The 16820-nt window shown below is 43.3% G+C and overlaps 1 protein-coding gene across 1 annotated transcript in view; it reads left to right on the top strand.

Annotated features, from left to right (window-relative positions):
* The window catches only part of Tbce (Tubulin-binding cofactor E), a 778896-nt gene that overhangs the window by 265520 nt on the left and 496556 nt on the right, over window positions 1-16820 (top strand). Inside the window, exon 4 of the mRNA XM_068356257.1 lies at window positions 13657-13835. Within this exon, the coding sequence (XP_068212358.1) occupies window positions 13657-13835 (179 nt within the window). The remainder of the gene's footprint in view (window positions 1-13656; window positions 13836-16820) is intronic.

Genomic DNA, 16820 nt, shown 5'->3' with positions numbered 1-16820 from the left:
ACCGGGACTGGTCTCAGTCCCTGGCCTGGTATCCCCAAGGTGAAGGCTCATCGTAAGACTTTATATACGACCCACAAGTCTTCCAAAGACCACAGGTCTTCGAAATCATCAGCTTCGAAGGCTAAATCTTCCTCCACCAGAGTCTCTCAAGACCCAATTGCTGTGCCTTCAACCTCTCACGGAGTAGTTTCCGTTCCGGCACCTGTTCCCCCCCGGCGGAATCATCTAACCCGGTGGATTTTTCCGAGAAGATGTTTGCTCGTTTTGAGTCGATACTATCGTCTCATACGCAGCAATCACAAGAGAGAATAGCTTCTATGGAGAGCCTAATTCAGGGACTCATGCACTCGGGGCTGCCACCGCCACAACAGCAATACCCCCTCCCCGACGCCTCCAAGCTTCCTCCTTTCAATAAGAATAACCCTTGGAGGTTGGCATTGCATGCCCCCTTCTCGGAGGGTATGTTGTCAATCGGAGATTTCGGTACCCGGCCTCTTGCGGATTATGAATTCTACCCGCCGGGTCTTGAATTCCCCTTCCTGGGCTACGCTCGCCTCACGGAAGAGGCTCTGATTCGATTGGATAAGGTCCCAAAGGAAACTGTTAATTTTCCTAACGAACAGGCACAGTCTGTCTTGGTCCGCGTGTTCAATGAGTAGGATTTCTTGAACACAATGATTACGGCCTACAAAAGTTCATACAGTATACTATGTTTGTGGCCGACGACCAGACCCCTACCCAATGTGCGACCAAGATCATAGAGATGGTCTTTCAGGCTATCAAGGAAGAGAAGCCTTTACCTCACCTCAGGGAGACTGACTTACCCTCCCTTCTCTTTCCGGGAGACAGTGAATGTTGGCGGAACACCCCATCTACCTTCTCGGTAGGTAAGTTGAGCCCGGACTGTGCCTCGACGCAGTTCAGCGAACGGCTTCCCAAACTCCCGGAGTCTCTCATTAAATTGGAATGAGTCGAGGTGTAGATTCAGCAGATCCCTTAATTCAGTTGCCCTTTCTGAATTGACTGTCGCCACTTACACCGAGGAGGACCTCCTTAAAGTCCTCACTAAGTCACTTTTACAAAACTTTATGGCTGACGCCTATGATTTTTCAAATGCCAGGACCCATTGTCGACGACACGTTCTATCCGAAGCCACGGTTAGGGACGAACCTAATAGGCTCATCAAAGCTCCAGTCTGGGGCCCGGATCTTTTCCCAAGGGACTTAGTTAACTCGGTCCTTAGCGAGGCAGCTAGAGCCAACCAAAACCTCAAGGTTAGGTGGAGCCTGGTTTCAAAGAGGAGATATGAGCCTACTAGTACACCAATTCGAGGTAGGAAGAGATTGAGGCCCTTCCAATCTTCCCAATTCAGGCAACCTCTGCAAGTGGTTCAACCGGTCTCAGTCCACGGAAGAACTACGTTCCTTCACAAAAGATATGCTACTAAAGAATGCAATCCAAAGTATACGTCGCTTACGATTTCACGGACGCTTGTTCAGCGTGCCAAAGAAAAGCTCAGACAAACGGAGAGTAATCCTGGACCTGTCTCGTTTAAATTCCTTCACTCGTTGTGACAAATTCCATATGCTTACCGTCTCGCAGGTGTGGGCCTTACTTCCCGTGGGGCTGTCACCACCTCCATCGAACTTACAGATGCCTACTATCACGTTCCAATAGCTAGGCATTTTCGTCCTTTTCTGGGCTTCAAGCTAGGCAAACGAGCCTATGCATTCAAAGTGATGCTATTGGGGCTCAACATACCACCCAGAATCTTCACCAAACTATCAGAGACAGTAATTCAAGAGCTTTGGACTCAGGGGATACAGGTAGTAGCCTATCTAGACGATTAGCTAATCTGGTCAGACAATGACCAGATTTCCCGCGTAGCAACGAACAAAGTCCTCACCTTCCTTCGGCAACTGGGATTCCAAGTCAACCTTGAGAAATCCCGCCGGGTCCCACAGACCAAGTTTCCATGGCTGGGACTACAAGGGGACCTTTGCTCCCATACGCTGTGCCTCCCCAAAGCCAAAGGGAAGGTGATAGCGAGGAATACAAAACAATTTCTCAAGGAAAAGTTGACCTTCTGAAGGAGCCAAGAGTGGATCCTAGGTTCCTTACAGTTCGCCTCCGTAACAGACATCGTTCTGAGGCCCAAACTCAAGGACATAAACAGAGTGTGGCACTTCAGAGCAACCGCAATACGCCGAGACAGACGTGCTTGCCTTTTCCCAACCCTCAGAAAAAGTCTGCAGACTTGGACGAAGATCAAGAATCTTTCCAAGTCGGTTTCTTTACAACACAAGAAAGTCCAAGGGTTTTGGTCACCGGTCTTCCAACAAATGCACGTCAACGTCCTAGAGGCCATGGCAGTCTTCCTCACTTTAAAACGTCTCAATGCAGCCAGGAATCTCCATATCAGACTGGTTCGCGACAGTGCAGTCATAGTACACTGCCTCAACAGAAAGGGCTCCAGATCAGCCCAAATAAACCACATCATGTTGAAGTTTTTCTCCATGGCGGCAATGCACAAGTGGCACCTGTCAGCAGTCCATCTAGCAGGAGTCCGGAATGTGGTAGAGGACTTACTTTCCCGGACGACTCCGCTAGAGTCGGAATGGTCACTAGACAATCGATCTTTCCAGTGGATGATATCTCCAGTCCCGGGTCTCCAGGTGGATCTGTTTGCGGCGAAATCCGATCGCAAAATAGATTGTTACGTAGCCCCCAACCTGGACCCTCAGGCTTATGCCACGGACTCTATGATTCTAGATTGGAATACCTGGAAGACGATTTATCTGTTTCCTCCAGTGAACCTCCTGCTGAAAGTTCTGCACAAACTCAGATCCTTCAAAGGTCAAGTGACTCTAGTAGCCCCCAACTGGCCCAAGAGCAATTGGTTCCCCTTGTTGCTAGAACTAGGTCTCTGCCCCCGGCGGATTCCCAATCCGGTGTTAACAAGACAGTGCAAACTCGCAATGTGTTCGCTTCCTCAAGGATTCTGAATGCCCTAACTTTATGGACTTCATGAAGTTCGCAGCCCAACGAGGTGCAAACATCGATCCTTTGAATACTATTTTCCTGGAATCTGACAAAAGGGAATCTACTCTCCGTCAATATGACTCAGCTGTCAAGAAATTAGCTAAATTCTTGAAAGATTCCCAAGTTGAGAAAATGATGATGAACCTAACTGTGACATTCTTCAGAACTCTCTTCGAATCTGGCCTGGCAGCCAATACCATTACTACAATCAAGTCAGCCTTGAAAAAGATCTTCCATGTTGGTTTAGACATTGATCGAACGGATTCATATTTCTTATCCATTCCGAGAGCTTGTGCCAGACTAAAACCTTCAACTCGCCCTAGTGCAGTTTCCTGGTTTTTGAACGATGTTCTTAAGCTAGCCTTTGACACCACAAGTGAATCCTGTAACTATATGGCATTGTTAAGAAAGTCACTTTTTCTTTTGAGTTTCGCCTCGGGCTCCAGAATCTCAGAATTGTCAGCCTTATCTAGAGACCCTGGTCATGTAGAGTTTCTCTCTTCGGGTGAGGTTCTTCTCTCTCCTAACACAGTTTTCCTGGCTAAAAATGAAGACCCCCAAAACAGGTGGTCTCCCTGGAAGATTGTTCCACTTCCTCGGGATCCATCCCTGTGTCCAGTTACCACCCTGAAAGCCTACTTAGGTAGAACTTCCACTACAACCACAGGGCCCTTATTTATTAGAGAACACGGAGGAACTATTACCCTTAAGGGAATCAGACAACAAATTCTTTATTTTATTAAACAAGCTAATCCTGCATCATTCCCACATGTCCATGATATTAGAGCTGTGGCTACCTCAATTAATTTTTTCCACCATATGAAATTTGATGAGCTCTCAAAATATACGGGTTGGAAGTCCCCTAAATTTTTCAAGCGCCACTACCTAAAACCTTTAGAAGCTCTTAGATTTGCCACAGTAGCTGCAGGGAATATAGTTCCTCCTGAAATTACCGAGTCCTAATCACAACGTCTTGCTCTGTCCTCTTTCCCTCCTGCCTGGCTTACCTGTTGTTCCAACCTGTTTTGTTACTATACACCCTTATGGTGTATTATTTTATTATTCAATTGTTCAATTTCACGAATTGTTTTCATTACAGATGTTCTTGAATCCCCGAGTTGATTTTATTTTGCATTTTTGATTACCAAGTTGGATTCCCACTACAGGTATTCATATCTGCTGAATTCTACCTACGGGTTTCATTATTGATTGTTTACTATGTCTATTTATCACTGTCATATACATGTTGATCTAATTTTACGGGTTTCCACATCCCTCTTTTTTTATATTAAACTCATCAGCTCTGTTATTTTGTGTTATTCCCTCTTCAGGTAGTTAGCCATATTGGGTCCCCATTCTCTGGTACGATTTCACTGGGCGGCACGGATCGGTGCCCAGAAAAGGGATTTTGACGAAGGAAAAATCTATTTCTGGGCAAGAGACCTGTGCCGCCCAGTGAACCCACCTGTCCCTCCCTGATTAGGCCCCAATCTGGGGTGCTATAAGGAGTGACGTCACTGGCGTGGGATTGCTAGTAGTAGTGGGATGTTGAACGGCACCTCGCTGTTCGGGGATGTTGACAGGAGATATCTAAATGGTGCGAGGCCTCTGGTTGTGATTTATTCAGCGCCCCAGTATTATACCAACACCTTATTAAGGTGAGCGAGCTGGTTTCAACCTAGCATTCCTATACAAAATTTTTCTCTGGTAAATTCATAGCAGTTTTTACTTTAGAAATGATGTTAAAGGAGCATTTCACTGGACGGCACGGGTCTCTCGCCCAGAAATAGATTTTTCCTTCGTCAAAATCCCTTTTTCGGTAATGATAACAGAAAAAACTACAACACACAAAATTTACGTGTACTGCCTTATTGTAATTCTTTTAAACAAATTCCCCAACTGTTGACAAATTCAATGTAAATGTAGCATTTAGGAGTAACAATACAATAAAAACAGTCTTAATAAAGAATTCTGCTGACATTACCGAGGGATGTGTATATCGTATTCCATGCAATGCTTGTGAAAAATTATATATTGGTCAAACTGGTAAAGCCCTAGAAAAGAGAATTGAACAACATAAGAAAAGTGTCAGATATGCTCAAGATAATAATGCACTCTTTGCCCACGTTAGAGATAAAAATCATCCTATTAATTGGTCAAGTGCAAAGAAATTGGTTCATTCAAATAACTTAGTGGAAAGAAACATCATAGAGTCCAGTTTCATAAAAGAAACCTTTGAAAACAACTTGAATATTGGACATGGAATGTATAAACTCGACGCCTTTATATGTAAAGAGATTTGTAAGCTATATAAAAAAACTTTAACCACTTAATGTAGAACTGAATGTATTGTGAATAATTAACATTGCTGTGAAATTATTATTTAGACCTGAGCTACCATTTATTAAAGGGTACAGTTATTTTATATTGTATGCATAAGTACATTAGCACTATATAGTGTTATGCTAGAAAGAGAACTTGATTCTGCACTCGCTACTTGTAACGATACAGCCCCTGGACACGATGGAATTCCATATGCAATGGTTAAACATGTACATTTTAATACAAAGTTATTTATTTTAAGCATTATTAATAGAAAATGGCATGATCATAGTTACCCAAGTGTTTGGGAACTAACCATTATTTTAGCCCTTTTAAGACCCAGTAGTGACAAGTTTTTAGCAGCAAGCTATCGACATATTGCATTGACTTCTTGTTTATGTGAAATCATGGAGAAGATGGTCAATGCAAGGTTGATGTGGTACCTTGAAAAGAAGGGTATTTTATCACCAATTCAATGTGGATTCAGAAAAATGCACTCAACAACTGATGTGTTAATATGACTTGAGTCCTCTATTTGTGAAGCCTTTGCTTCCAAACAGCACCATGTGACAGTTATTTTTACCTTGAAAAGGCATATGATACCATATGGAGATATGGTATACTTGAAACAATTCATGAATTAGGATTAAAAGGAGAACTACCGCTATTTATTCAGTCATTTCTTTCGCATAGGGTTTTTCAAGTGAGAGTGGGGGAAACTCTGTCAGAGAGTAAGTGTAAGGAAGAAGGTGTTCCTCAGGGGAGTGTGCTGAGTGTAACCCTGTTTGCACTAGCAATTAATGGGATATCCTCAGTCATTCCCCAAGATGTTCTCTCAACATTATTTGTGGATGATCTCTCAATATCATTTGCTGGAACTAAAATGGCAATGGTTGAGAGAAAAATAGAACTCTCCATTGACAAAATTTTTCAGTGGGCTGATATGAATGGATTCAAGTTCTCGACAAGTAAAACTACCATTGTCCATTTTTGTCGTATCCGGGGAGTACATCCAGACACGGATATATATATCAAAGGTCACTGGATACTATGTTTAAGTGAAGCTAAATTTTTAGGTTTGATATTTGATTGTAGGCTTACATGGGTTTCTCACTTAAAAGCGTTAAAAGCTAAATGTCTTGAGGCTCTGAATAAAGTATTGTCCCATACATGATTGGGGACAGACTGCAATACTATTTTAATATTATACAAGGCCTTGATTTTTTCCAAAATTAGTTATGGATGTGAAATATACTCTTCATCCACCCCAAGCCGGTTAAAATATTAGACTCAATACATCATGCTGGTATTAGATTGTCTACAGAGCATTTAGAACCTCACCTATCCCAAGTCTCCTTGTTGATGCTGGAGAGTTACCTCTAGAGCTTTACCGAATGTCTTCGATTACTCGGTATTGGTCTAGATTGCAAAGACTCCCTAACTCTTTAGACTTTCAGATTGCAAGCCTTGTAAGACACACATCATACTTTGAGTGGCACCAAAATCTCCTCAACCGTGTGGCTTTCGGGTGAAACGATTATTAAACAGTCTGGATATGATTAGAAATAAGGTACTTCCATTCAAGGTATCATCAATGCCTCTATGGAAGTTACAGAGATATATTTTTGTAAATACTTTATTGGAGTTAAGAAGAATATGACTGACTCAGAATCCAGGTCTCTTTTTATGGAACATGTTGAAGAACATAGAGGATCGACTTTTATTTATACTGGTGTCTCCAAATCTGATGCTGGCGTTGGATTATGAGTACATAGTAATGGTTTTAATTGTAGAGGTGCACTTCCTCTAACAGCTTCCATATTTACTGCCGAACTGTATGGCATATTAACCGCTATTGAGAAAATAGCGTTAGAAAAGTAGGGTAATTTCACCCTTTTTAGTGATGCAACGAGTGTCCTTCAAGCTTTAGAAGTTTTTAATTCTAGTAACCCTCTAGTTCTAAAGATTTTAGAATGGCTTTTTATTATTGGACGGAGAGGTTCAGTGGTTAGATTTTGTTGGGTTCCAGCACATGTAGGTGCGTCTGGGAATGAGAAGGCAGATTCACTGGCAAAGAATGCTGCATTCGAGTTGCTTCCAAGAAGGTATCCCATTCCGTGTAATGATTTCCTACCTAACATCAAGAAATTGCTTTGTAATAAATGGCAACAGCACTGGGATAGTCTAGATGTCAATAAGATGAGAGAAGTAACAAATGTCATAACTCCTTGGAGGTATAACATGATGCCCGGAAAATGGGAGACTTCTCTTTGTTGTCTCCGTATTGGTCACACACGGTTGACACGAGTTTCTGCTGAAAGGCCAACACCAACCGTATTGTGACGACTGTTTAGTACCTTTAACAGTGAGGCATTTGTTGACCGAATACCCCAATTATAATGACTTAAGGAATAGATATCTGTTTGAGGCTCGAGGTGAGAGTGGCAGGTTCATCCTTGCCAAGATTCTTGGACATGATGTGTCCTACTATGCAAGTGGCATATCAGATTTATTTCAGAAGCAGGTCTTGTGAAAACTATCAAACTTTTATAATGACATTCAACTTTTATGGTTTTAATTGAATATTCTTTATTTTTTTTATATATATAAACTAAATGTTATCGGCGTCAATGACCTTAGATTCCAGGATGCTTGAAAATTTAAATCAATCAGTCAATCAATCCGCACTTGTTACATGTAATGATACTGCCCCAGACCTGATTGAATTCCATATGCAATGATTAAACATATACATGTACCTGTTAATACCTAGTTGTTTATTTTAAGCATTATTAACAGAATATGGCATGATCATAGTTATCCTGGGAACTAGCTATTATTTTAGCCTTTTTGAAAACCCGGTAAGGATAAGTTTTTAGTAGCAAACTATCACCCAATGGCATTGACATCTTTTTTATGTAAAATCATGGAGAAGATGGTCATTGCAAGACTTATACTGTACTTGGAAAAGAAGGGTATTTTATCAGCTATCCAATGTGGATTTAGAAAAATGTACTCAACGACTGATGTGTTGATATGACTTGAGCCCTCTGTGAAGTTTTTAACAGCTCCATATAATGGTTTTTTTTATCTTGAAAAAGCATATGATACTGCATGGGATATGGTATACTTAAAATCATTCGTAATTTGGGATTACGAGGAGAGCTACCATTGTTCATTCAATCATTTATTTTACAGAGATTTTTTTCAAGTAGAGTTGGGAAAATTCTATCGGAGATAAAATGTCAGGATGAAGGAGTCCCCCAGGGTAGTGTGCTAACTGTTACCGTATTTGCACTAGCAATTAATGGGATATCCTCTGTCATTCCTCAAGATATTCTCTCAGCACTGTTTGTAGATGATGTCTCCGTATCATTTGCTGGAGCTAGAATGGTAATGGTTGAGAGAAAACTACAACTCACAATTGACAAAATTATTTAGTTGAGCTGATATGAATGGATTTACGTTTTCGACAAGTAAAACTACTGTTGTCTATTTCTGCTGTATTCGGGGAGTACATTCTGACCTTGATATGTACATCAAAGGTCAACGGATTCCATGTTCAAGTGAAGCAAGGTTTTAGGCTTGATATTTGATTGTAGGTTGACATGGGTTCCTCACTTGAAATCATTAGAAGCATAATGTCTTGATGCTTTGAAACTTTTAAAAGTTTTGTCCTATGCATTAAGGGGGGTAGACCGCAAAACTATTTTTAAGTTATGCAAGGCCTTAACTTTCATAAGTTAGTTATGGGTGGCAGATATATTCCTCAACCACCCCAAGTCATCTAAAGATTTTAGATTCTATACACCATACTGGTTTCAGATTGACTACAGGAGCTTTTAGAACTTCGCCTAATCCAAGCCTCCTTGTTGACGCCTGAGAATTACCATTAGACCGTTACTGAAAGTCTTCTATTATTCAGTATTGGTTTAGGTTGCAAAGGCTTCCTAATTCTTTAGCCTGTCAGACTGCAAGCTTTGTAAAGAACTCAACATACTCTGAGATGCACCCAAAATCCCATCAACCTTATTGTTTTTGGTGAGACAAATGATAGTCTTGATGCAGTTAGAAGTAAGGTGCTTCCATTTAAGGTATCATCAATGCCTCCATGGAGATTACTAGAGGTATCTTTTTGTAAATATTTTATTGGAGTTATAAAGTATAGCATTGACACAGAAGCCAGGTCTCTTTTTATGGAACATATTGCTAAACAGGAATCGACTTTTATACAAACTGATGGCTCCAAATCTGATGCTGGCATTGTATTTTGGCGTATATAGTAATACTTTTAATTGTAGAGGTGCACTTCCTCTAACAACTTCCATCTTTACGGCCGAACTATATGGCATACTAACCTCTATCGAGAAAATAGCGTTACAAGATTAGGGCAATTTTACCATTTTTGTGATGCAAGAAGTGTCCTACAAGCTTTAGAAGTTTTTAAGTCCAATTATCCTTTAGCTTTAAAAATTTTAGAATGGCTTTTAAATATTGGTATGTAAGGTGTAACAGTTGGATTTTGTTGGGTTCCGGCACAAGTACGTGTGTCCGGAAATGAGAAGGCAGATTTACTCGCCACGATTGCTGCAGCTGAGTTGCTACCAAGAAGGTACCCCATTCCCAGTAATGATTTTTACCTATAATTAAGAATTTTATTAATAGTAATTGGCAACAGCATTGGGATGGTTTACCTGAAAATAAGATGAGAGAAATAAGTAAGGTTATATCTCTTTGGAGTTATAACCTGATGCCCCGAAATTGGGAGACGACTATTTGTCGTCTCCACATTGGTCACACTCGGCTGACACACGATTTTTTCCTGGCTGGCCAACATCAACCATGTTGTGACGACTGTTTGGTACCATTGACAGTGAGGTATTTGTGGACAGAATGCCCACATACAGTAGTGAAAGAAATAAATATTTGTTTGAAACTCAAGGTGAGGATGGCAGGTTCATCCTTGCCAAGATTCTTAAATATGATGTGTCCTACAATGCTAGTGTTATTTTTAGCTTTATTTCAGAAGCAGGTCTTCTGAAAGGTATTTATCTTTTAATATGACACTGTTTGCTTTTACTGTTTAATTGAATATATATTCTTCTATTTTTTTTCGTTTACAATAATCGATATTGGCGTCAATGACCTTAAATGTCAGGATGCCAGAAAACCTCAAATCAATCAATCAGACAATCGTGGTGTAAAGAAGAAAAGATCCTGAACGTTAACATGTTGGGAATGCAAGCAGCCCTTCTAGCACTGTAAACTCTCAAGTAAAGTTTGATAAGGCACCCTGTAGTGTTGATGAGCGACACTACTACCATAGAGACGTAGGTTGACAAGCAAGAAGGAACTGTTTCGAAGTCCCTTTGAGAGTTGGTGAAGCAGGCACACTCGGACATTCCACAATGCAATAGAGCTGTCAGCAAGGTACATACCAGACAAGAGAAATGTACTAGCAGACATGCTCAGCCACTGGGGCAGGTGATAGGATAATAGTGGTCCTCACTACACTACAGCGCAAAAATGCTTCTTGCTCTTTTTGTGGTTCCCCATCGATCAACTGGTTTGCCAGATGGCTGAAACAAGAAGCTTCTAGTGTTTTATTTATCAGTCCCAGACCCATCGGCAGCAAAAGAGGATGCCTTCCAACATCCCTGAGACTACTTGGATGTGTACACCCATCCCCTCTTGTACTTGATACGTTGGGTAATTAACAAACTGTTGATGACATCGAACGTCAGGATAACCCTAGTGGCTCCCAAATAGTCACACACCAAATGGTTTTCAGATCTGCTGATGCTCCTTGCCTAGGTATTGAGAGAACTACCCCAATGTCCTGTCCTTGTCTGTCAGCCCAATCTGCAGAGGTACAAAAACTCAGTGGCATCCCAGTCACTTACGGTATGGTGATTGTCCAGCATCTCTTCTGAGCATTGGACTGACTAATCTCCTTTTAATAATAATAATAATAGTGAAGTGCTTTTCTCAAGGCACTGCACAGGAGTTTTCTTGATATCTGCAAATGTCCTTTATAGCTGTCTACCAGGGAAAGTGGGCCATCTTATGCAATTGGTGTGATAGACAGAATACTTTTCCTGTTGGAGCCTCTGCAATTGCTAACCAATTTCCTTGTATACCTTTGCTGAGTGAATGTCTTTTCAGTCCTCTATGGGAAAGGCTATCACTTAGCCTGGATCTAGGTTTTCAGACTGAAGTGCTTGGACTTCCCCTCCTCTTGGGAAGTGTTGATGCTCATGTAAAGCTTCTAGCAGTCGTGAGCTCCTGTAGAACTCACACCTCCAGCTTGGGATGTGATGAGTCTGAGCTCTGAAAATACGAACCCTCAAAGAGAGCATCAGGTTGGGAAGTGACACCCAAGACTGTGTTCCTACTTGCCTTGGCATCTCGTGTATGTCATGACTTATTTGGAAAGATGGAAGGTCTTCTTTACATTCCAGGGCCAAGAAGCCAACTGTTCAGGACCCCACAAAACTGTACAGATTGTTTGTAGGTTGGCAAAGTCACCACTTTGCTCTTTACAGTACCATGCACTCTGATGATTCCCCCTAGAATATATATGAAGAAGCAAGAAATGGTCATGTGATGCTGAACAAGTGAGGGTGGGTAAATATGAACAAATAATCTTCCCTGCTTAATAATGAGTCTGCTGTTAAAGGACAATGGTTTGTATTAGTTTAGGAATAAATCACAAAAATTGAAGTAATTTGTATTTTTCCCTAGCTATACAACCTTAGTCCTTAAAGTTCCCCTTTCTGCCCCAGAATTCCCACAAATCACACAACCAAAAGACAAAATTTCTAGTCTTGCTGACTGACAAATGAGCAAGACTACCATACCATCTGTTTTAGGTATAGCTACCTCTTTAAATTTTATTGGTCGTTTCAGCTTCGCTGAAGTCATACTCCTGTTATAGATCCCAGGTTTTTGAACAGTTGTTAGGAAGAATTAAAATTGATTTAAGATCTTTTTATTTTTCTTATTTGTACAAACCATTGTTCTTTGAATTAAATTTCCCTCCTGAACCACCCCTCATAGTCCCAGGTCCATGGCCAGATGTGACTTGTTTTGTGACAGGTGGGTGAATTAGGCTTCCCCCTCTTTCTACTTGTCCTTAACCAACTACCATGTTGATGATTCAATGGCCATTACAGCTCTGTTGAAGACATATCCCTTTTTTAAATGACTGATTTGTAGTAATCTGCTTTTTTAAGTGTTGCTGCATCTTGGCTTATATTGTATGATAACAAGATTATAATTAAGTAATACAAATTGTAATAATTTTTCCCATACTCTCCTTCTTCAGGTCGCTCGGGCTCTTTCCCCCAAAGCATGGCGAGACTTGATGCCGAATGTCCGTAAGATTGGAGCTGAGCTCGTGGAAGAAGGGTTGATTCTAGTGACACAGAGGGGCATCATTGTTGATCTTGAGACTGTCCGCGGACCTGTCAGGTTTGGACTGGCTCAGGAGAATTAAGGTGAGAGATAAAAGCTTTAGCTGTCATTAAAAAATTTGTTTGTCTCTGATCTTTTTTTCTTGTTACTTTATTCCTTGATTAGTTAAAGGCACTAAGTTTACCCTTCAATTGCATTTGAAAAAGTTTTAAATGATGTAACTACTAGCATTCAGCATTTTAAATGATGTTTGTGATTCTCTCAAGGTTGTGAGGACATCTTACAGTGATCATTACAAAGTAAAGTAATGTGACAGTCATTTAGAGAGATTTACTTGTAGCTTCACCCCTCTTGTGATTAACAAACCCACAAAGAGTTAGGTCAGACTGTAATTAAGTTTTGTAGGTTTCTATTACTATCTTTAACCATTGTAAGGAAGAAATCAGGATCAAAAGCTGTTCCTTGTGGGGCCCATAATAGTAGAATTGCTGCTGGTTTAGATAATTATGCATTAACAAATGATGGAATTTTTCTGTAGGATTTCCTTGGGAGGATCTTGGTTATTCTGTGATATATCATGCGTTCTATGGCTTTAAGTGTGTGTTAAGTGTTATTGCATGTATAAAGTGCTTTACAATGCCATTTTTTATTAGAAACTGTAGCAACAGGAAAGAAATGGATTTTCCCCACATAGAAAGACTTCTTTTTCTGTTGAAACTATTCCATACAGTATTTAATCTTGGTGAAAGGTAATGCTATTATGTGCATTTCATTGATCTGATAAGTTTAAACAGCACTACGGAACCAAACAATGCATAAAAGTGTTCTTTAAAGATCGTAACTCTTATCTGATAATCATAGCAGAATTTTTTTCAGATGGAAAGCATGAAGGTTATGGTTGGCTCACGTGTTGAATGTGACGGTGTGCGAGGCACCTTAAAGTTCATAGGAGAGGTTGCCACCACTTCTGGCATATGGTATGGGGTTGATTGGGATGATGAATCCAGAGGGAAACACGATGGGTCACACAAAGGCACAAAGTACTTCGAAGCAAGGTCAGTGGTACTCTTTTTCCTCCTTGTGTGTTAGAATGGCCCTCTGACTCTAGGCCTAAAGAAATGACGAGAAATTTATTGTTAAGCATAATATAAACCTTCAACCTTGGATAAGAGCATGATTTCAGCGAAGCTATAAATGGCCATTTAAACTCTACACGAGGTGGTGGTAGTTAGTAGTAGTAGTAGCTGGTGAGTGTATGCCAGGTAGGCCCCGCTACCCACCAGGTAGCATAACCTTAGCTCTGACTTCTGCGAAAACCCGAAATCAACCGCGAAAAATTGCCCCACAACGACATTTAGAATTTGAAGTTGTGTTAGAAATCAGTAAATACCATACAGCGTAATGTTGAAAAGTGCAAATCATGCATGAAATTTAGATTGTTCCAACACAGAGACTTACCTCGAACTACTTTCTTAGGAGTTACCTGGAATCTCTTCTCAACCGACCAGAGTTTTGTGTAGTCTACCCTACTTCCGTTTTCTATGGAGGACTGACCCAGGAGTAAGGAGAACGTGCCCTGAGGGTAGTCCTGAGCTAGGTCTGCGTTAGCTTGGGTCTCGCTCGTCAGTAAGTTCTCTGGTCGCGTCGTGATACCATCTCGCCGCTCTCATTCTCTTTCGACCCTTTGTGTCCCGACTCGTGTGTCCCACGTGGTTACCGCGTGGTATCTCTGTACTTTTTCCCTTGTGTTCGTACGTGTTCACTCCTATCCCTTGTGTTTCCCAAGTGAATTCCTTGTTTATTCCCTTCGTGCCTGTGTCTTGTGGTTGTGTTGTGATGGAGCAGATCCGCCGTTGTCCTGGGCCTAGAGCCGGGAAGTTGTGTGGAGCGTTCCTTTCCAAGCCGGAAGTGGACCCGCATTCCCTTTGCTCTTCCTGTAGAGGCAGAGTGTGTTCGCCGACAGACACGTGCGATGAGTGTGTTGGTTGGAACGAAATCCAGTGGGTGCGTTATAGCCCGAAAAAGAAGACATCATCGAAACGGTCTCCCAGGAAGTCAAGCATCTCTTCGCCGTTACCGTCGCCAGGTGGACGGTCTGACGGGGCTTCTGTCTCTTCTTCCCCTACCCAGGGTAGGGGACGAGGTAAGTCCGTTGCGGGGAAAGTGCCGAGGGCTCTTCCCCAGGGGTCTAATTTTCATGATGTGGGGGTTGCTGGGCCTTCTCAGGCTAGTGGGGAGCCTGATAGTGCTATGTCTGGGGGTTCTGGAGACTCTGCCCTTGTGATTGGGGGGCACGTCTCCTCCGACGACCCCATGTGGAGTAGTAACGCTGTACCTGTCTCTTCGCCTGCGTCTTGGTCCTGTGTTTCAGGTACTTCAGCGGCTGGTAGCGTCCAGGAGAAATTAGACTCGACGGTAGGTGAACCCTTCGGGTGGAGGCTCCCGAAAACGCCAGGTAGGTCCCCGTTACGGATGGAAGACGGCCTTGATGCCTGGTTCCCAAGTGTTGTGCGACCAACCTCCTTTCCAGCTCCTCTGACGGCGGTTCCAGATTCTTTTTTTACAACCCTCGACCTCTGGAACTCAACAGGTCGCGAAGACCTCCGTGGCCCCCGCTCCCGTCTGTCATTCGGGTTGTGCAGTATCGTCGGGATCTTCGGAGGGAGGTTCTTCGGTCTCTTCAGAGGGTGAAGCGAGAAGGAGACACCGACGGCGGAGGGAGAGGTCCATGAGCAGGCGTTCCCGCTCAAGGTCCCACTCGAGATACAGTAGGAAACGATCCAGGTCACCGAGGAGGAAGTACAGGAAGAGTAGGTCCCCCGATGGTGAATGGGCCTTCGTTCCCCGCAGGAGCGATTTTCAACGTTCTCCAAGCAGACGGTCCAGGGATTATTCGCCACGAAGGCCCTCGACCAGCCACAAGTATGACCCTCGCAGGGAACAATGCGAGAAGGACTCTTCAGGCAGGCGTAAGACCGCGAAGCTTCCGGCTCAACCTGCCCAGCGGGGGGAGCCGTGCTTTCGGACGGGCAGCCTGGTCGAATCAGCACAGCTGGCTCGGCCCTTGGACTCACAGGAACGGTTTCCTCCGTCGGGTCAGCCCACGGAAACCGCGTCCTCGTCCTCCAAAGATATTTTGCGGACGGTAGTTCTCGCCGACACGGCAATTCCCGTCTTGACACCCGGCCCTAGTGCGTAGGTTTCCATCGGAGCAGACCGCTACCACCGCAGGGGGGTGCCCGTTGAGCCAGAGCCGGGGCGCCCGGTGGGAGTGCCCGGTGACCCGGCACCTCGGAATCAAGCAGAGGGTGTTGCTGACGGCAGAGAGGGTTCCCCGACCGAGGACTCGGCGTATCGAAGAGTGATAGGCCTGATACGCAGGCATCATCGTATTGAAGAACCTGTCCCAGCCGACGAGGACTTCTGGAGGTCCAGCCTAAGTCGGTTGATGGAGGCACCCATGCAGCAGAAAACCTCCCTGGCCCTGCCTGTGGCCAGGGATCTAGTCCTGGGACGGGCCCATGTGGATAAGATTGTGGCGGGCAATGTCGAGGCTCCCAAGCCACAGAGCTCCTCAAAGTTACTACAGGGACTCAGGTCCCAGAGTAAGTTTTATGTCCCTGAAGGGCAGCGACCGGGAGCCTGCAAGGTAGAGTCTTCCCTGGAAGTTCTGGGTCAGGCTGCCCCAGAAGACAGAGCCTCATCAGCCCCGATTTGTTTTTCGCAGTCGGAGGCTGCGATGATAGAAGAAATGTCGAAAGATTTAGTACACGTCGCCTCCTGGTTGGACTGGTGGGCCTCCACGCTGGTAGGGGTGCAGGCCACCTATGACTTGACGGACCCGGAGCAACAAGACCTCCTGAAGGAACTTATCATCTCCGGGGGCAAGACTTTGAAGTTCTTGACGTAATAGTCTCTTGCCCTATCAGCGAACTGGGTACTTCGAGAACGGGATACTATCTTGGCGAAGCTTTCCCGGAAGATCCCGGACAGAGAGGCAAGGGCTTTGAGGAGCCTACCTGTGTGGGGTGACTCCCTGT

The sequence above is a fragment of the Palaemon carinicauda genome, chromosome 32 (assembly GCF_036898095.1).
Source record: "Palaemon carinicauda isolate YSFRI2023 chromosome 32, ASM3689809v2, whole genome shotgun sequence".
In the NCBI taxonomy this organism is placed as follows: domain Eukaryota; kingdom Metazoa; phylum Arthropoda; class Malacostraca; order Decapoda; family Palaemonidae; genus Palaemon; species Palaemon carinicauda.
The sequence above is the reverse complement of the archived record's forward strand: the minus strand, read 5'-3'. Positions and strand labels throughout refer to the sequence as shown.